Source organism: Artibeus jamaicensis, unplaced genomic scaffold (genome assembly GCF_021234435.1).
Source record: "Artibeus jamaicensis isolate MK-2021 breed Jamaican fruit bat unplaced genomic scaffold, CSHL_Jam_final contig_1015, whole genome shotgun sequence".
Classification (NCBI taxonomy): Eukaryota; Metazoa; Chordata; class Mammalia; order Chiroptera; family Phyllostomidae; genus Artibeus; species Artibeus jamaicensis.
Window position 1 is genome coordinate 614,055 of NW_026521194.1, and position 22,064 is coordinate 636,118.

The 22,064-nt window shown below is 34.7% G+C and overlaps 1 protein-coding gene across 18 annotated transcripts in view; it reads left to right on the forward strand.

Annotated features, from left to right (window-relative positions):
- The window catches only part of TRIP12 (thyroid hormone receptor interactor 12), a 140,317-nt gene that overhangs the window by 33,356 nt on the left and 84,897 nt on the right, over positions 1-22,064 (forward strand). For 10 of the 18 annotated variants that reach the window (XM_037135467.2, XM_037135466.2, XM_037135473.2 and 7 more), the window contains exons 2-4: positions 1,663-1,809; positions 19,334-19,456; positions 20,273-21,075. In XM_037135467.2, coding sequence (XP_036991362.2) covers positions 1,712-1,809; positions 19,334-19,456; positions 20,273-21,075 — 1,024 coding nt within the window. In that variant the 5' untranslated portion in view covers positions 1,663-1,711. Of the gene's footprint in view, positions 1-1,662; positions 1,810-19,333; positions 19,457-20,272; positions 21,076-22,064 lie in introns of those variants that run through there. The other 8 variants (XM_037135480.2, XM_037135481.2, XM_037135482.2 and 5 more) reach the window with 3 other exon arrangements.

A 22,064-nucleotide genomic window follows, 5' to 3' on the forward strand; every position in this document is an offset into this window, starting at 1 on the left:
AGTATCATTTTCTTGACTTTTTTCCTCCCCATACTAGATGTTCTAGATTAGTAGTTTCAATTCATATGTGTGCTGAAGTTTGATAACCATAGTTCAAGACTTTTCTTTCTGTGTAGGTTTTATTCTTGAAATGTTTCTTGATTCCCATTTCTATCTTAACTTCTACTGTTAATCAGACCCTCATCTGTCCTTAGGTCTATTTGGTATCTTAAGTCGATCTGCCACCTTATCCGTAGGTCTTAAAACCAAAATTTTTAGTTTTAGGCCTTTGATGGTACATACACCTAGGTTGTAGGTGCTAACCAGGAATCCAACCCCCAACCCTTTGCAATACCAGCCAGGGCACTCCAACCGTCTGAGCCATACCAGCCAGGGCATAGCTGTAGCCTTTTAAGTTGGACCATCTAACCTGCTAAGAGCAAAATTAAGTCAACTTTTCTTCTTTGTTTATAATATTACCTTTGATAATGCTTTTCATATAATTTAGCATAGTATATTTTACCATAATTATTCATTTAAGAATTGGTCAGCTAAACTGGATTTCTCAAAGAAAGGATTAAATTTTTTCCTTTGTAAAAGGAAAGAGCATCATCCCAGTAAGCCAAGATTGGAGGATTGATCTCTGGTCAGGGCACATACAAGAATCAACCAATGAGAGAAGGCATCAATAAATGGAACAACAAATCGATGTCTCTCCCCTCTCTCTAAAAAGCAATAAAAATTAATACAACAATAAAAATTCACTTTCAAAACTAAAACTACTAGAAATTTAAAACTTACATTGACAGTGGTTTTTATGGTGAAAATTGCCCCCAAATTTTATTTGACCACAAGTAGTATTTTTATTCTTTTGAACATTTATAGTAACAATAAGTTAGTATGTACTGAGACCTTGCTATATGATAGGTACTGTTTTAAGTGGTTTGCGTGGGTTTTCTTATTTAATGCTCACAACTACTTTTAGGAGGTTAATTTCTTTATCCCCACTTGAGAGGTTGAAACACAGAAGAGCATATACAGGGATGGGCAAAAGTAGGTTTACTGTTGTTCATATGGAAAAAGACATGTAGGTTATGGTTATAAAATACAAGAATAAACTTGGTTACTCACAATTGTAAACCTACTTTTGTCCACTCTCAATTTCATACAATTTTCTGGTGTTAGAGTCAGGATTTAAACTCAGTCAGAGGCAGTTTGACTCAAGAGCTCTACCTTTATAACTACTGTGCTAGAATGACCTACCTTACTGCTTATAAAGTATAAATAACAAAGATGACTCCTTTTATCTTATACTTTAGAACCCAGTTATTTTTGTCAAAGGCAGTCATTATTAACAAAATATGTTCTATAAATCTTTCCATCAATTTCAGTGTGTAGACTAACATAAAATTTAGATTAACAACTGTGCTTTGAGCTAACTTGTTAACAGTTACGAACTATGTTCACAATCTCTTGTTGCTAAAAAAACTGAGATAGGTAATATACTGATTTTAAACAAAAGATGAAGTCTACAGATTAGGTTTCTTCTTAAGGTCACAGCCAGCATCAGCTGATAAATTGTGACAAATTGTTTACATAAAATTTCTCCATCATCTTTGTTTTTTATTTGCTTTGTGTTGTAACATATATCGCTAATACTTTTTCTCATTTTTTTCTTTTTAGTGAATGGTAGTGTCTAGAAAGGGTATGTCCCTTCAAGAGAGAGGTGCCAATGTCCAACCGGCCTAATAACAATCCAGGGGGGTCACTGCGACGTTCACAGAGGAACACTGCCGGGGCCCAACCACAAGACGACTCGATAGGAGGAAGGTATGTATTAAATGGTATTTGAAAAGGTGTTGGGAATAAAAGAAAATATTTTTAAAATCTCATTATCAGAGCCCTGGCTAGAGTAGCTCAGTTGTGCATCATCCTGTAAACCAAAAAGTCCCAGGTTCAATTCCTGGTTAGGACACATGTGTGGGTTGTGAATTCAGTCCCTAGTAGGGGCATGTTCGAGAGGCAACCAATTACTGTTTCTCACATCGATTTTTGTCTGTCTCTGCCCTCCTTTCCCCTCCCACTGAACAAACAAACAAACAAACCTACCTACCTCATTATGAGGACCAAAACTTGAATGGTTTATTATAAATGGACTTTCTCCCCTCCAATTTTTGAGCCAAGAAACAAAACTGGAATTCAAAGCAGTTCTTTAATCATTCCCCAAATATGCCAGGCTCAAAATATGATTTTCTGTCATTGAAATTATCAAAAGTCAAATTAAAGCTTGTTAGTATATGGAATGTTATGCTTTGTTTCTTCTTTCACATCCCTAAGCACACACTCATCTTTCAACTTGTTCTGGTCCCCTTCTTTATGTATGACTTGACTTTATTGACTCGAAGCTTCATTTGTTTTAAGATCTTGAGTTTTCATACTACCTTATGAGTTTTTTCTCAGTGTCTTCACAGCATGGTTGCTGACAGGCTGGTGAGGCGGTGTGACTTAGCACATCTGATTCTCATCATTTTCTTAGTGGTCTGGTGTTCAACTGGTCTTCGTCGTTGGGATTAGTGGTTGTGTAGGAGGAAGTGGTGTGAAGAATCAGATGTGTTCTCTTGAATGTAAAATTCCCTCTCTGATTTAGCCAAACACTGTCATTTTACATATAACTCAGAACTTTACCTGCAAGGCTTTGTTCTCCAGTCCATGGATTAATCATGTTTAGCCTCCAATAAGTAATGGCTGAATTCTAATACGATTACCTGATGCATTGTTTTGAGGCATTACCATGTATGTATTGTTTACTAAATTATAAAAATGTTTTAAAATGTTAAAATGGAAAGAATAAACTGGGACACATCTTTTTGATGTCAGGCTGTTTTAGTGTTTGAGTGTGGACTTTGGACTCGTATATCGCTTTGTATGCAGTTTCTGTCTGCCATTAAATAGCCGTGTGTCCTTTTTGTTAAATCTCTCAGGAAATCTCAATTTCTTAGTCCATATAATGAGAATACCTATTTCATGGGGGTTATTGGCTAACTTCAGTATTGTAGTATATTAAACTCCTAGCACAATGCTTATGTAGTACAGAGTCCTGTTCTGAAATTGTTTGTTTGTTTCTTTAGATTCAGATCATTCTTTTTAGCAGCCACACATTATTTACCTTGTTGATTTCAAATATCACTGACCTATTATAAAAATGCTAGTGTACTTATTCGGGAATTTGGAAAATACAAAAAATTCAAAGAAAACCATCACAGCTCTACAATCCAATTATAACCACTGTTACACTGGCATATATCTCCTTACTGTTTTACTGCACGTGTGTATATAAGTGTGTATTACTTATGTGCTCATAAGTAATTTGTATGTTTTGAACAACTGCAGTTCTATACATATGAATCCACAGGTTATACTTGGATGCTTACACATGACTGATACACTTTTTTGGCTGTCATACAGTCCGTTGCTTCTAAATCCACAGAGTTGTTTTGGTACCATTATCTTTTCTACAAATCAGTGTTATGTAAAATTATTTAAATATTATGTCATATTTAAAAATATGAGCGTGAAACAAATGGAAGTGGTTAATGCTATTTGCTAAGATGTATTGGTTTACATAACAAAGTTGTAATCAAGATGGAACTCAATTAGATTTATAGAATGACTTATCTTTCACTGTAGTTCGTGTGCTTTAAGCCAATCAGTTACGTACTCAGTTGTGAAGGAAAAGAATAAAATCTTAAGATGTCTTTGGAATGTCAGAAAACATGCCAAAGAAAATAAAGTATACTTAGGTTTTTTTATAGCTTTAGCACCCCTACTCTTTCAATAACGTAGCCCCGTTTCAGTTCTTACAATTTCAACTTTTACATGTCTTCAAAAAATATTTCCCCATAAAAATAGTACACAAGAGGGCCTGTTTACTTTAAAAGCCTATTATTAGGTGTCATTTCCTGTATTCTTAAAAATTTCACTTTTAAAGTCTTTGTATGCCTACACCATAATTTACTAATAATTTGAATATATAGATTTTTCCTATCTTAGGTGGAAAAATATAATTATCAGGATATAGAAATTTAGATTTTTAGCCAAAAAATTTTATCAGCTTAAGAATGTGAAATTATAAGCTATTTGCTCAACTGAATTTTATTTTGCCTTCTTACACAGCTTGATTCTTTTGCTTTAGATACAATCTCAGAACTGGAAGGGACCTTTGCATCAAACCCCAAACTGACTTTTGAAGCCCCAGTAGAGTGTACTCTACTAGTGTTTTTCTAACCTCTAAGAAAGCTGTCGTGATTTTTGTGAGCGAGAGGATTGGGATTATAGGGAGAGAGGACTTACAACTGTATTTTTATTCTCTTCATTCTGAGTCCTGCACTTTAGCTTTCCTGAGTAAAATGCTGTTATGTAGCTTCTGTTTTCTGAAAATAGTTGAATTGGTTTTTAAAATACAGGGTCCTGCAGAAGTAACTCCTGTTTGAGTGTGGTTTGTAGGGTAATAATGTGAATGGAATAATTTATAGTTTTAATTTGAACATTTCACCAAAAATGACATGGTGTTCTTCAGTGTGATACTGTTATGTTATAGAATTACATGCTTATGATTTTGCAATTTTAAAAAGGAATTATTTGTCAGACCCTGTATATTTACAGTAATAGCGATCAAAAATGATAATAAATAATAGCATCTACTGTAATAGCATTGGTATGAAATGTTTTAAGTTAAAATATATTTTGTATTTATTCTCCCAATTGAGACTCTCAGAAACTCTGTGCCAAGTATGTAATCCTTGTGTAATGTATGTGGTAGCTTGCTCAACTTTACCTAGTACGTAGAGTCTAGGACTTGATTCCTGACCTCTTGATTCTAAAGTCTGTGATTCTTTTCATTATGACAAACTGTTCCTACTGCACAAACCACTTGATTCATCATAATGATGAAGTCCTTAGAGGGAAGGTATGAAGTAATTATAATTCAGGAGTGTTATCCAGTTTAAAAGTTAAGTAGCAGAATTTTAAAAATCATTTATTTTTGATTCACTTTATTTTCTTTCAAAGTTGCATTAAGCTGTCTTCTTTCCATATTTTTCTTCCTCCAACCTCCCCTGCCCTTCCTCCAAATTAAGGTCACTACTATTTTTTAGGATTTTCATCCTTAAGATATAAGAATGTTGGATCTTTGGGACACAATATATTAATCGCTCCTGATTATTCTCTCTGCTCTTTTTCATCTGTCCTTCATCTTATTCCATAATTTAATGACATCTTACTCTTATTTTCTTTTTCTTTCATAAATGTTTGGGCCATAGCTGATCCATTCCTCTTTTCTGTTCTTTTTCTTCTTTAGGAAATCACTCCTTTCTACTGCTTCTCTGTTGGCTTGCTCTCAGGGATCCTTCTAGCCTTTTCCACTTCTAGTACAGGTATTTGTAGGCTCTCCCTTCCTTTTGGCCATTAAGTAGCATTTTTATTATATTATGTGCTTTTTCTTGTTTTTTTTTTTTTCAAATGGCAGTGGTAGGATTGAATTCAATTTTAAGGCAACCTTATTTAAGACTTCTATAATGGTAGTTTCTTTTTTGATACTGTTTTTGTTAGAAAAGTACATTGTAACAATAGAACATTGAGAAGATTCAGGAAAACTAAGAAAATAAGATAAATTTAATAAGAGCACCCAGACATAGGGGTGGTTAATATTTGTATTCTTTTTACTTCATGATTTTCTTTGATATGAAAGCTCATGATTTAAATTTTGGCCTCTAGACCCCCCCCCCCCCCGTTTTTTGCTGTAAAATAAATATGTTCCTATGCCTATCACATTTGAGTATGGCTCTGATTTCAATTTAGATTCCATAAGTAAGTTTACAGAACCTAAGATACAAATATTCTGAAGACCAAGGAAATTGCTAAATTGTCTTTCACAAAGATCAAACTGCTTTATATATGTCTTTTATTGGACCACTTTATACTGCTACTAATGCTTTGTTTTGTGAGAGTGCCTGTTTCTCCATATCCTTGTCAAAACAACATACCATTTTTAATAGAAGCTTGGGGAAAAATTGTTTTGAAGCTACCACCTCCTTGGTTACTATAGAGTTGAAGATCTTCCCACATGTTGACCATTTTTCTCATTTTTTGAGTTGTCCTTTGTTTTAACTAGGAGATGCTTTTATGAGAGCCTTTTATGGAAAGGGTATCAACCCATTGACAGGGGCAGATATTTTTGCTAATTTTATTACTTATGGTTTTTAATTTGTAGAAGTTTTAAAAGTTACATAGTCAAGTCTATCAACTGTTAGTTTCTTCCTTTGCCTTCTTCATTTTGCCTTCTTCATCCGAAAAGTAAAATTTTCTTCTCAGTTTTGTTGTGGTTTCATTTTTTAATTTTATTGAAATCTGTCAGATTTGTTAATGGTTTGAGGCAATGACTGAATCCAGTCTAACTCATATCCCCAACCTCATTACAAATTTGTAATATTTTAATAATTATTACTGAGTAAAAACTCAGTTATGAAATCTGTAACTTACAGCTTTTGTTAATATTATCAGAGCAGGGATAAGGATACCTATAGCAAACATCAATTTTACAGAAAGAAATAGATTTGTACTTTGCTTCAAAAACTATTTCAAAGGAATGGAATACAGAAACACTCAAAATAAAAATCATGCAGAGATAAGCCTGGGTTAACATTTTGATTTTTATCTCTTGAAAATACATTTAGCATGTAGGTGATTACACTTTAATGTGTAGGTAATTTACACAATTTTGGATTCTGCTTTTTTCAAACATCAGCATTTTTTTCTTTATTTAAAAAAATTTTATTGATTATGCCATTACAGTTGTTCTATTTCCCCCTTCATTCCCCTCCACCCTGCACCCCTCCCCCACCATTCCCCCCCCTTAGTTTATGACCACGTGTCTCAAGTTCTTTAGATTCTATATTCCCCATACTATTCTTACCCTCCCCCCTATCTATTTTCTACCCACTGTCTATGCTACTTATTTTCTGTACCTTCTCCCCCATTCTCCTCCTCCCACTCCCCTGTTGCTAACCCTGCATGAGATCATCATTTCTATGGTTCTGCTCCTAATTTAGCTGTCCTCTTAGTTTGCTTTTGTTTTAGTTGTGGTTGTTAATAACTGAGTTTGCTGTCCTTTCACTGTTCATCTTTTTTATCTTCTTTTTCTTAGATAAGTCCCTTTAACATTTCATATAATAAGGGCTTGGTGATGACGAACTTCATGAACTTGATCTTATATGAGAAGCACTTTATCTGTCCTTCCATTCTAAATGAAAGTTTTGCTGGATAGAGCAATCTTGGATGTAGGTCTTTGGATTTCATGACTTGTAATACTTCTTTCCAGCCCCTTCTTACCTGTAAGGTCTCTTTTGAGAAATCCGCTGACAGTCCGATGGGAAGTCCTCTGTAGGTGACTGTCCCCTTATCTCTTGGTGCTTCTAGGATTCTCTCTTTCATTTTAATCTTGGCTAATGTAATGATGATGTGCCTTGGTATGTTCCTTCTTGGGTCCAACTTCTTTGGGACTCTCTGAGCTTCCTGGATTTCCTGGAAGTCTGTTTCCTTTGCCATAATGGGGAAGTTCTCTTTTATTATTTGTTCAAATAAGGTTTCCACTGCTGGCTGTTCCTCTTCCCCTTCTGGTACCCCTATAATTTGGATGTTGGAGCATTTAAAGATGTCCTGGAGGTTCCTAAGCCTCTCCTCATTTTTTTTTTTTTTTAATTCTTGTTTCCTGATATTTTTCTGTTTGGTCATTTTTTTTCTTCCTTCTGGTCCACTCCCTTGATTTGAGTCCCAGTTTCCTTTCCATCACTATTGTTTTCCTGTGCATTTTCCTTCATTTCAATTAGGTTAGCCTTCATGTGTTCCTCTAATTTGAGACTAAAATCAACCAGTTCTGTGAGCATCCTGATCACCAGTGTTTTGAACTGTGCATCTGAAAGTTTGGCTATTTCTTGGTCGCTTAGAGTTATCAGCTCTGGGGCTTTGAGTTCTTCTTGAGCCATGTTTTGGTCTGTTTGTGCCTGTTACCTATGAGGGGCGGAGCCTTAAGTGTTCACCAGGGTCGTCGCCCCCCCCCCCCCCGTCACTGAGTTGTGATACTGTATGTGGGGTGGGGTCAGAGTAGGGGCAATGGCGGTCCCCTCTGCTGCTTTCCACCACTGGGGCCTGTGCATTCTGTCTCAATACTCGCTCCTTTGCTGGTTTATCTGTGTGCGAATGTGTGACCACGGTCAGCCTGCTGCCTTGCGCACCCTCACTGGGTCCTCCAGTCCCAGCCCCACGCCTGGGATCCACCAATTGCTCGTGTGCCTGGGTTGGTCTGACCGAGTTTTCCTGCACAACCCCACTCTGCCAGTTGCTGGCTCTGCCTCTCTTACCATTCTGGCTGAAGGGTTTGTTGTTGTTGGACCTCCATATAGTTCAGTTTTCCGTGTTTTGGCTGCATTTTTTTTTTACTAAAACTTTGTTGTATTTAAACTTGGTTGTGCATGAAGGCACAGTGTTTCCACCTATGCCTCCATCTTGGCGGAAGTCCCTTTTCAAAAATGAGCATTCTAATAAACATTTTCTTCTGTGAATTTGTTATAAATGATCACGATTTACTGAGTCTCAATATATAATATTTTCCACGATTACTTTTCAGTTTTTGGACAGGTAGGTGGTTGCAGTGGGAAAAGGTTTTTGCTTATGCTTAAATGTTTGTGTTTCCGAGATCTCTCAAGGACAGGTTCCAGCAAGTGAAATTTCTTTGTTCAAAGGGAGGTGTTTTTTTGTATTTTTCCCTCTCTCCCCTTTATAATGGTTAACTTGTTTCACATAATTTTTTTTCTTTACTTACTACCATCAGGAAAAAGAGTGTTTTTCCTCACTGTTCTATTTGTGTTATCTCCATTTTGTGTTTTCCCGCTAACTTGATAAGGAAAAATTGCATTAATCTTATTTTATTGGTGCTTCTATAGTAATGAGGTTAAACATTCGGGAAATAGTTTTGAAGAATGAGATCTGAGTTAAAATACCTTTGATGGATATATACTAGTAAGTTTACAAATGTCAGTCTCCCTTTATACCGGTATACAAGCAAATGACCTTTAAGTTTCATCAAGTAGTGTTCCCTCTTCTTATAACAGTAACCTACTTTGCTGACTATCTCCCCCAGTTCCTCACTGTGAATGCATTTTGAATGGCAGTTACTCTTTTTTTCAATATGATTTTATTCTGCTCCTGGCTACCCATTACCTACCTTTTATTCATTCATTTGGAGAGAGGGTAAGGGAGGGAGAGAAACATTGATATGAGAGAGAAAAACTGGTTGCTTGCCAGGTTGGTTGCTTGCCACTGTGTGTGCCCTGATTGGGGACAGAACCTTCAACTTAGGCATGTTTTCTGATCGGTAATCAAACAGATCAGAAACATCGAACATTTCAGTTTACAGGATGACACTCCAGTCATCTGAGAGACACCTGCAGGGCCTATTACCTTGCCCTGTGCTAGAAGTAGAAGAAAGAAGTTGTCTAGAAGTTGAATTAAAAATTTAAAATGAAAGATTTTCCTGAAATTTTCAGCTAAATATGTGAGCATACTATAAAAATGGGAGCATATTATAAACAGAAAAACACAGTACCATCTTTCTGTTGTCTTCCATCTTTCTGAACTCAGCGATGGGATTGGGGGGTGATCATGTGATCCAAGCTAGGAAAAACTGGAAGCTTTTTTCATTCTGGTAGCAAAGATCTGAATCTAAAGTTGCCAACTGGTATCTCCTACCTTATTGGAAGAGGGTGGACAGGTAGAAAAAAGCAAATGGTTTAGAGAATATGTACGTATTAAAGTTCTGATGAGTTTCAGTTCCTTAGTCCTTCAGGGCTGTGCCTTTATGCTTATTTGGCTGTTTTGATTTTAGAGATATGCATACATTATTTTATTTCACTTTTTAAATTATTTTAATAAGGCCTCTTGATTTTAGAGTTAAGAGTCCTGCCTTAATGTAATACAGACCCAGTATAAGATTTTATGTATCCATTTTTGGAAAACCATGCTGTAAGCATGGTGCCAGAAGGTACTGTGTTTTTCTGTTTATAATATGCTCCCATTTTTATAGTATGCTCACATATTTAGCTGAAAATTTCAGGAAAATCTTTCATTTTAAATTTTTAATTCAATTATTTATTTATTTTTAGAAACAAAACCAATTATCATTCCAGGTTATTATTTTTGGTATGGATATCATTACTGCTTTCTAGAGTTACATAAAAGAAATAAAAACATTTATATAGATACAAAATTAGTGCTACCCATGTATAATGTGCATCCTTATTTTTCTCTCAGAAATTTGGGCAGATGTGCACATTATACATAGTAAAATACAGTAGTTCCAAAAATGAGAGAGTAGAATAGACTTTTTTACAAGCAGTTCCAACTCAGTAGGGGAAATGAGCATGTAGGTGATTATTAGAATTAGATGAGAAACACTCCTCGAGAATGACCTCATTGAACTGGGCTCTGAAGGCTAAAGAAGCAGTTCTGAAGCAGATGGTACATGTCAGTTGTATTCTTTTACTTAACATGTAGAATCAGTTATTCCAGAGTTTGGATTTTATTACTCATTTTTCTGTGTCACTTGTTTTGACCACAAGTAGTAGGTGTTCAATGAATACTAGTGTGGGATAGAAATAACAGATTTATTTCTGTTGGCATTTCTAGGCAGAGAAATGTAACTTTCTTTTGCTGAAATAGTCATGAAAAGGTGATTAGCATGAAGGAAATCCTAGGGTATGCTGTAAATGGGCTGTAACAAGGTACGCTGGATTCTGTTATAGTGACAAACAGCTCCTAATATTCATAGATTATAACAGTCTAGCTGATAGAGAACTTGTCCATGCTGGATCAGCCTCAGAGACTCTGCTCCACGTCTGCATGTTTAGGTATTTAGGTATAATTGTTGTGACAAGATACGGTGAATTTCCCTCTGGCTCTCCCAAGACTTCTCCCAGAAGTGATACATTTCCACTCTTAACTCCATTGAGCACAGCAAATTACATGGCTGCATATAACTTCCAAGTGGTTCAGCAAGTGCCATTATATCTCATATCTCTTGAAAGAGGAGAAAGAAAATATTTATAAGCAGCACGTTGTAGCCATCATAAGCTCTTTACACATCATTTTTAAATTCTTACTCCCATTTATTTACTCCCAAATACAATAGGCCATTTATTTCCCTAAATTCTTAGAATAACATAGCCGTAGGTGGGATGTGTTTTCTTGATGTGTTTTCTAGGAGACTACTTGATTAGCTAGTATAGGAGCTTTTAAAAAATATTCTTGTGTTCTTTCTGTCTTTTTTTTTATCCTCACCTTCGCTCAGTCAGATGGAAGTTCATGCTTCATCATTTTGGGGAGTAGAATGTTAAGGGGAGATGGTATGATATGCAAATGATTTCATGGTTTCTTATGACTAAATTAAAATCACTTTTATAAACAATTTACACTACAGTTGGCCAGGTAACTTGGGCCTGGCTCCTTCAACCACGATATATCTTAATACTGTAATTACGCATCTTGAGTTTTAGCTACAGAACCATGTGTGTACACATTCTTTAACTTTTAGTGGTGCCTAAGCAATGCTGAGAAGGCTACTCTGTCCCATCAAACCTTGGGGCTATGAGGCAAGATTTATGTAGTGTTGTGTTAAGTAGCGTTATAGTTGCAGTGGTATTATAGTTGCAGTGGTCTAAGGAAGAACAGAGATTACTGTTTTCTAGTTGGAGGTTGAGCATATTGGATTCTGAATAGTACCCATATTAATTTTTTTCTTGGATCAACAAAGTAATATTTTATGTTTTATAATTTTTTGCAGTATGTATTTCTTGCTTTAATCATCCTTGAAATTTTGTCCAAAAGCACATCATAAGTATATTGGGAACCTGTAATATGTTAGCTTCCATAAATTATTTTGTATTTGCTCTAATTAACTAAAGATTTGCTCTAATTCTTCTGCCCCTCAATATTGAGGGAATCTGATGTTTCACACCGCTTTCTTTACAAGAGCTAGCTCATTCCCACAATGCTCCTAGATGTATTAGTATGAGAACTAAGAAATGAATGTACACAAATGCTTCTTTAGTAATTGAACAGCAAGTTTGAGCATCACATATGGAAGGCTATTTATTTTTTAATGTGATACAGAAAGGAAGAGGGCTCCTGCTTAGAAATGAAAAGAAAATGTGGTTTCTTTTTCTCACATACCATCTTCAAAGCCTTAAGCTATTTATTTTCACCTAATATAATTAGGGACAGAAATACCAGCATGGACAGGAAAAATTTTGCCGTGTATAATGCATGCCCATATTTAGTGCACACCCATGTTTTTGGCCCAAACTTTCATGAAAACTCTTGTTTCAATTTTTAAATTCAATTATTTAATTATATTTAAAAACAAAATGGATTATCATATTCCAGGGTATTATTTTGCATACAGATATAGTTATTGCTTTCTAGAGTTGCACCTTTAACTCATAAACATAAATAAAGGAATTAAAAACATTTACATAGACACAGAATTAGTCCTACATGTGTATAATGTGCATCCTTATTTTTCCCTTAAAAATTTAGGCAAAAGTGTGTGCATTATACATGGCAAAATATGGTAATAACCATAGAGGAGTCATTTTTTGTCACATTAAATTTTTACTCGTGTTTATAAAAGCTAGTGTAGCTCATTGAATAGTTCTGCATCACTAATCTATCACAAATTACTAATTTACTTTTGATGATCTCAGTGTTTACTCCTCACCAAACTACTTAATTTGTAAAATGGGGCAAAAATAAGTTGAGTTGTAAGGTTCTCTTTAGGGGTCCATTTCTTCCATGGTTTTGGTTACATTCAACCCCGCCTTTTTTCTTTAGACAATAACATAAGCATTGTAGTTTACTCACCCATCCTCAATGTACCCAGATCACTGACATATAAAATTTTTATTAGCTCTTGGCTCACTGCTTCTAACCCTGTCAGTCTGTTGTTGCATACTCTTAAGGACAAAAATCTGATCTTTCCACCAGGCATTTAGGTCCTAGCCTGTCCTTTCAATCTTGTTTCCTAATGTATCTGTGCTAAAGGGAAATTTTGTATCATTTACCAGGTGCCATATAGGTTTCATAATGTCCTGCCTTTACTTTTGCCTATTCTGCCTTTTTACAAGAATGGTTTTTTCCTTAGCTTTTTATTCTTCAGGGTGTGGTTTAAATACCATGTGACCAGTAAAGCCTGTATTTTCTTTCTCCAAGTAATCTCCCTTGGTTGGGAACCTTAAAGTATCTGGTAGATCAGTTTGTTATATAAGAGACTGTGACCTGTTTGAGGATAGGGACTAGACTGTGTGTCATTTGTATTTAAATACTCTATCATGACTCGATATGTTTGAGTTGGCAAACCTAACAAATTGGTTGAAAATGAGTAGTTTGGTACAGTTCTCTATCAGTTTTGAAACTTCCAGTTTATAGTGTATATTATATAATGTATTATGATGTCTTTTAGTATCTTAAACTAACACAAATATAAAATGCCTGCCTACACATTTTAGAATCATGAACATAGCATACAAGAATTTTACAAAGGTACAAATAAGCAAAAGGAAAACCATTGATAAAATATCTCAGTAGATAAATTCTTGATGAGACTGTTCAGGTGCTTGCCACTTACATTTCAATGTGACAGCTACAACAATACTTAAATGCCATAAGAGACATATTTTTTAAAACTTTTTCAAAATGATGCATGACTCATTCCCATGCATTCCAGGAAACTTTAACCATGCAAAACAAATGAGAAATTGTAAGCATGTATTTTACCTATGTGACAAGATTTCAGATTTTTTCATAAGGTCTTCATATGTTACCAACCTATTTGAAATATATGGCTGATGGGATGATTTCTCATTGTGTTTGTTGTATATATTGCATGAAATCTGCCTCTAGTCCACATATGCTAAAATACCAACAGCACTTTTGTTCACCAACATGTTTTCAAAATGCTCCCTAGAGGAGGAACTACTGATGTTTAAAAACATTGCTTTGTAAGATAAATTAGGGCTTCTGTACTTTATATAACAAAATCATTTGGACTAATGTTTTGCCATAACTTAAACATAGGAACATTGGTCAGACCATTTACCTTTTATTTTGTGACCGAAATAGGAAACAGTTTATTTTACAAGGATCATTAGTGAGGTTTTATTTTTTGAAAGTGCTTCACATGAACTTTTCACCATGATTCTTGAAAATCAATGCTTTATTTATAACATGCATGTTGTAGTATCACAAACAGCATTTGATTTTTGAGAACTAATAACTATATAAAATAGAAAAGCATAAATGTGTCACATGTCTCTATACACATAAAATGAATTTGAAGGTGTATTTAGACCCCAAATCATTTATGTTTGGTAATATGTACATGTATTTGAATTTTGAATATGTCTGGAATAGAAATTAATTTCAAACAATTTAAGACTTGTAGTATAGAGAAGTAACTAGCTACTTTTAACTAGCCACTTTTCTCATTTTGCCTAACATTAAGGTAAGAATGAGCTCTTTGATGCAAGATTTTGGCCTCTTTAAGATATCCTTGGTAGCTCAGTGGATTGAGCACAAGCCTGCAAACCAAAAGATCCACGGTTCAGTTCCCCGTCAGGGCACATGCCTGGATTGCAGGCCAGTTCCCAGCAGGGGATGCACCAGAAGCAACCATACATTGATATTTCTCTCCTTCCCTTCCCTTCTAAAGATAAATAAAATTAAAATAAAAGAGATATCCTTGGGACTAGAGAAGTTTTTTAAATACTTTGAACTGCAAAGGATTTTACTAATGCCTGTAAAAGTAAATTAAAATATTTAAAAAGGACAGTCACTATGATTTGCCTAAAGGTAAACCAGAGACATTTTAGAATTGCTTTTAAGTTATTCTTGAACGCATATAACCCAGAGTTGATTATAGTGTGTTCTGTTGCAAGATGGGTTTCTTTTTTAAAAAAAAAAATTTGTTTTATTTTTAGAGAGAGAGGAAGGGAAGGAGAAAGTGGGAGAGAAACATCAATGTGTGGTCACCTCTCATGTGTCCCCTACTGGGGACCTGGCCTGCAACCTAGGCATGTGCCCTGACTGGGAATTGAATCTGTGACCCTTTGCTGCACAGGCCCATCCATGCTCAATCCACTGAGCTACACCAGCCAGGGGAACATGGGTTTCTTTAATGTGAGTTAGCCCACATACAATTGGTAAATGGGAAAGTGATATCAGTATAACGTGGAAGTAGTATTGCTTCACAGACAGCGTTCTCTACAGTGATCAGATACCAACTGAAGTAGGTCTAGATAGGCCTTTCAGTGGAAGGAAAAGGTTGGTGTACTTATAAAGAAGGAAGATGTCAAAAAGAAAAAAGCCTTCCCTGCAAATTATTCTTAATTTTGTTGAAGCTGGTCTTAAAATGTCATTAAAACTTTATACTTAACAAGAGAAAGTACAAAAATAAGACTCCAAAGAGTAGAACAACTGATCATTGGTATAAATATTAGTGGAGATTTATTTTTTTAATTGATGTTTTTGTTAGCACTTACAAAAAATAACAGGTTTGAGTAGTCTGTACCCAGTCAGTTTTATTTTTACCAATAGCCCAGTTATTTTTAGTGGATGAGTTTTTTCAGAAACACCCATGCGAATGATATAGAAGCTCCTGAACCACACACCCCCACACCCATTCACCCACCTGTCTGTGGGCTATAATTTACTAAATGGACTCATTCTCGTGGTGCTTCAAAGAGTTTGTCATGAATTTTACTGTGCTGTTTTTGCATATTTGATTTATAGTGGATACACATTTTACTGGATCTTAAATAGATTATACTTTTTAATAAAAATTAAGGTTTGGTAAATGAGAGGGGTTAGTAAAATGAACTAAAAGGAGGCATCATGGTTCATTTAGTGCTCCAAATCATTTATATTCAATAATATGTACATATATTTGAATTTTGAATATGTCTGGAATAGCAATTTAGTGCTGAATACTGTGATAGTTCATTTAATGCTGAATACTGTGATATTCTAATTGCCTGTTCTAGATTGGGCATTATTTTGTGGAGATTTACCTTTACAGTACTTTGAACATTAATATATAAAATGGGTATAAGAAAATAGAACCCCACTTTGGGAGGTATCAAATTATTACTTTAAGGTACCATGTGGTTGCCTTTGCCTCTTTGTGGTGAGCCAAGGGTTGGAAAACTGTGACCCATGAGCCAAATCCGGCTGGATTTATAACAACGGTTGGTTGTTATAAATAAAAATCGGAGTGGAATATAACCATGCCCATTTATTTGTGTATTGTTTATACCTTTTTTTTTTTTTTTGACACGTAGTATAGCCCACAAAGTATTTACTACCCTTTACAAAAAATGTATTAAGATTGTGCTAAACAATAGGCAGGACAGTAATGAGCAGTATTTTAGGATGTCTTAAAATATATTTTAACCAGTCCTCAGAATATCACACTTAAAATAATTTTAGGAAATGTAGAATCAGATCACTGTGGGCATAATTTGAGTTTTAGCCACTTCTGTGAACCTTAGTTTCTAAGATGTTTGGATATTGTTTCCTTTTTTCAGTATTGTGATACTGTTTACCTGCTATATTCTTTAGTCCATTGACGGAGTTAGTAAGAACATAAAAAAAGCAAAAGTAGATTTCAGTGGATGTGAAGTTAGGTATGTTTTAGTTGGGTTAATCCAACTTACTTGTGTTAAAGAGTGGCGGGGACTGCTCCCTCTATAGTGGAATGAATTTACGTTGATGCCTGTTAGTTTCTGTTGACAAAAAAGAATACTGCTACTATTTTTGAGATTTCCAAGGGATATATTGTGACTTTTTAATTTATTTTTATTATTTTTTAAAGATTTTATTTATTTTTAGTGCGTGGGCAAGGGAGGGAGAAAGGAGAGAAACATCAGTGAGTGGTTGCCTTTTGTGTGCCCCCTACTGGGGACCTGGCCTGCAACCCAGGCATGTGCCCTGACCAGGAATCAAACTGGTGATCCTTTGGCTTGCCAGCTGACGCTCAATCCACTGAGCCACACCAGCCAGGGCAATATATTGTGACTTATTTAAGCATTGGCATTTGAATGTTTAACTGTCTGAACATTATTACACAGCTGTCTATCTTTGGGTAAAGCTGTTTAAAATAATAATTTTTAAATTATAATAAAATATGTCAAGAAATATTTTAAACTTTATAATTTAAGTCCAGATTATGATTCAATTAAAATGATGTATAGCAAACTTTATGAAAATAAAAATGTGAAAAACCCACCCTGGCTGGTATGGCTCAGTGTCACCAGTTCAAATTACAGGCAGGACACATGCCTGGGTTGCAGGCCAGGTCCCTGGTTGGGGGCTAGTGAAAGGCAGTCAGTCATTGTATCTTTCACACATCAATGTTTCTCTCCCTCCCTTCCCATTTTTCTAAAAATAAATAAATAAGTAAAATGTTTTTTTTTAATAAAAAATAATTATGAAATGATTAGAAAATTTTCTTGATCTCATTTCTTTAAAAAAAACTCAGGTATGTTATTAGAAATGTAATAAAAACAAAAGTAATTTCTAGAAATTATCTAATAAGAAACTCATGGGACAAAGCAAAATTTCAGTTCACAGTAGGATAATATCTAGGAAAAATAAAAACTAAATCATGATGTATAAAAATTTTGCAAGGTTCAGTTTGGTTACCCCCAGAGAAAATACATACCTTGCAAAAATACATGTGTTCATTACTTATATGAAGACTAAGACACTTGAAAGACTAACCTAGAGTTTTTTAGTAGCTGATGTGTTACTATTGTGTCATAGATTAGAATCTTAAAAATGGAAATGATCTTAATGGATCTAAGAAATGCTTCCTTTTATTGAAAAGCTAATTTCATATCTCCTTTCAAGAATCCAATATTGAATTCTGGAAAAATTGAAGAAAAAATAAACTGAGATGAGAAACCTTAGATCTAAATGTTTTTGAAGAAATGGTAAAACTTGTATGATATGTTAAGAACTGTATTGCATATTTACGGACTCAATTAGAATTTTTGTGTGAGGTTGTCAGTCAGTGACTTAATTAGCTCCTTTGAGATCTCTTCAGAATGAAAGCCTGCCTTAAAAAATTTTTTTTAAACAAGGTAAACAGCTTTGGTACTAATGAAACTTTTTAATTCTTATTAGAATATGCTCTTTATGTTATTGACATGATTTATATGGGTGTTGGCTGTGAATTACAAAAATTGTACCTGTTATATTAATATCTCACCTCTGTTAACACCAGCTTTTCTGAGTATATATTAATGCATACTTCCTTTGCTTTTATAAATCTCATATTGCCATGGGTCAAGAAAATCTAACCACTTGAAAACACTTTCTTTATGGCCTTTAAACGTGCTCTTAGCACAGTGCTGACACAGGATTTGATTTATTATAAATGCGGGGTGGGCCAAAAGCAGGTTTATAGATCATATGGAAAAATAAGGCAATAGTTAATAAGATAAGAATAAATTGTGTTTCTCGTACTCACAACTGTAAACCTTCTTTTGCCCTATCCTGTATAACCCAACCATGTGTCAATGATGCAATCTGTTGATTGTTTGGAATATTTTGTTGTAAATTTTTATTTCTTTTTAGGACTTGGTTTTGGGTGTACTTTCTATTGATTAGTGCTTTAAATTCTTAGCAAGTATCACTATTGATTTCATGTAAGTTTATTTACTCTTGAGTGCTTCTAATGATGTGCATAAAATCACCTTGAGAATTGATTTCACCTACTTCTGCATTTACTATTCTAACCTGAATTATTATGTACGAATTGGGTACCAGTGTCATTGTAAGGATCACAGGTTACCATTTCTATAAACTTTTTAAGCTGTTATAGTCACATTATGTATTAAAAGTAGTGTTTAGATCTAAAATTTGGATTTTTTTGAAAAATTAATTTTACTTGAATGTGATAAAGTTGCTCAAAAATTTATTATTACTTAAACTACTATAATATGTAGTTGTGACAACTGGTAATAAAAATTTTAATGCTTGGTTATTCAGGGAGTTGCTTCTGAGAGGCACTTTATTTTGCCAGATTATTTAATAGAATAATAATTTAATAATAGAAATATTTGGGAAAAGGGTAGGGTCAATAGTGAAGAATTGGGAGGCTTTTAAAAAATGAAAAATACTTCATTTTCAGTATTGTACTTGCATCTCATTTTCCTGATAGATTTTTGTTTTGATTTTCTGCTGACAGGTCACATTTAGGGCAGGCAAAACATAAGGGATATACCCCTCCTGAGAGTAGAAAATCTAATTCTAAGGCACCCAAAGTGCAGTCTAATACTACTGAACTGTCAAGGGGACACCTTTCTAAAAGGTAAATCTTCACATTGCTTATACATTTTCAAGGCAGAATTATTTGCATATGAATCATTGCATAATAAAACTTACCAGTATCCTAAAATGTTTTAATACATGTTTACATTATTCTGAGTGTAACTTTTGCAATAATAGTTAATCAGCTTTGCAGTGATGTTGATGGAGTGTACCCTAGACAATGCGTTTATTTTTTTTATTAGTTAAGAGGTTCCCCCTTTTCTTGATAAATCATTACAGGCTTCTGAAATGCCATTTTGCTATTTTCCTTAGTTTTTAGTTGTCAGAGCCATAGGTCAATGATTTCTTAAGATCTTATTGATAGGAGTCTTTGGAAAGGAATGTAACTGAAGATTTAATGATACTAAAATACAAAATTTTCTGACCTTTACTTTGAAAGTGTATAATTTAATGTTTTTTTATTTTAAGCTTGAAGTTGTGTTTGTAAATAGAGCATCACCATTTCTAGTTTAAACTGATTCTGGAAAAAACATTCTTTTTCTTGTAATCTTAGTTCTTGTTTTGTTATTAGGAGTGTTAGTATCAGTAATCTTTGGGTTAAAGAACAAGCCTGATCTTTGGGCTAAAGAATTAACCCAGTCTTTTAATACCTTTACCATTCAAAGTCACACTCGGTTTTAAAATTTTTTTTCAGTTTTGAACCATTCGAAAAACTATGTTTATTATCAAACTTACGAGGAAAACCTTTGTGCTGTTTTTTAAAGCACTTATTTCCCAAGATTTGAGAAGTTAATATTACATAACAGGTTTAATGATGGTAGGCTGATATTAACATTATTCTTATCTAACCTCTTAGAAGCTGCAGTTCATCATCTGCTGTCATAGTTCCACAACCAGAGGATCCACAGAGAGCCAATACTTCAGAAAGGCAAAAAACGGGGCAGGTGCCTAAGAAAGACAATTCTCGAGGAGTGAAGCGCAGTGCTAGTCCAGACTACAACAGGACCAATTCTCCTAGCTCTGCAAAAAAACCAAAAGCACTTCAGCATACTGAACCTCCCTCAGAAACAAATAAACCACATAGTAAGTCAAAGAAGAGACATTTAGACCAGGAGCAACAACTGAAATCTGCACAATCGCCATCAACAAGCAAGGCTCATACCAGAAAGAGTGGGGCTACTGGTAGTTCACGGAGTCAGAAAAGAAAGAGGACAGAGAGTTCTTGTGTAAAGAGTGGCTCTGTGTCTGAGTCAACTGGTGCCGAAGAGAGATCTGCAAAACCCACCAAGCTGGCTTCAAAATCAGCCGCCTCAGCCAAAGCTGGGTGTAGCACCATCACTGATTCTTCCTCTGCTGCCTCTACTTCCTCCTCATCTTCTGCTGTAGCCTCGGCCTCCTCCACTGTACCACCAGGTGCCAGGGTAAAACAAGGAAAAGACCAGAACAAGGCCAGGCGTTCCCGTTCAGCATCCAGTCCCAGTCCCAGAAGAAGTAGCAGGGAAAAGGAACAGAGTAAAACTGGTGGCTCTTCAAAATTTGATTGGGCTGCTCGCTTCAGCCCTAAAGTTAGCCTTCCTAAAACAAAACTGTCTCTTCCAGGGTCTTCTAAGTCAGAGACATCAAAACCTGGACCTTCTGGATTACAGGCCAAATTAGCAAGTAAGTTCACAGAAAGATCCTCTTTTTTTAATTAAGAAAACTTCTCTATTTGTCAAAGTGATCATGCTTTTAAGATGTCAGGGTTTGTTTGTTTTTTTTTAAGTCTGAGGCAGTCTTGGAAGATTGATTACTGAAATTTTATTATAAAACAGTACATAATAATTAATACCACATTTAGTTTCATGGAGGCAAATAAGGAATGCTGACTTCTTAGTAATAAACCATCACGTTTTAGTGTCTGTATCTTCCTTTATCTTTGCAGCATCTGCTACTTATTTTGTAATAATTAGGATAGGACAACAAGTTGGATTTTCTTCTATAACCAAATACAAAACCAGGATTAGAAATCAAATGTAGGGTTTTGTTGCTGTTCTTATTTTATTATTATATATTCTTAATGTAGGGAAATACTGAGTAATTAGAATAAATGTACTTTCATTTAATTAAACTTTACTCACACGTGGTAATAATATTTTATGGCCTTGGGGAGTTTAACCCAAAAATAAATATACTACTTATGTTTTCTGCACTGAGGCTCTGGGTCCTAGGTAAGTGGGAAAGAATATTGCCCTCTTGAAGCTTATAGTGGAGAAGAAAGAGCTAATCTTTGAGAATAATATTCAAGCAAAGATCAAACTATATGGGAGAAAGGGATCTTGACATACCCAGTTTTCCTCTTTTTTTCCCCAAAAGTCTTTAAGGAAGTTGGTGTTCATTTTATTAGACATGTTGACGGACCTTTTCAATTATGCGGTTACTATAATAGTGAAGTGTTGTTTTTTTTCCTTTTTACTATTTTGATAAATCTGAAAACAAATATAGAGAATAACACAGTGCTGATCTGCAGTTTTTAAGCATTAAATTTTTATACTATTTAATCAGAAGCTGGATTTTGACCATCTTTTCTCCTTTTGAGCCCTTGTAAAACATTTCAGATCCACAGTTTGATAGAGTTAGAACTTTTTCTTGGTTATTAGATTTTATATAGT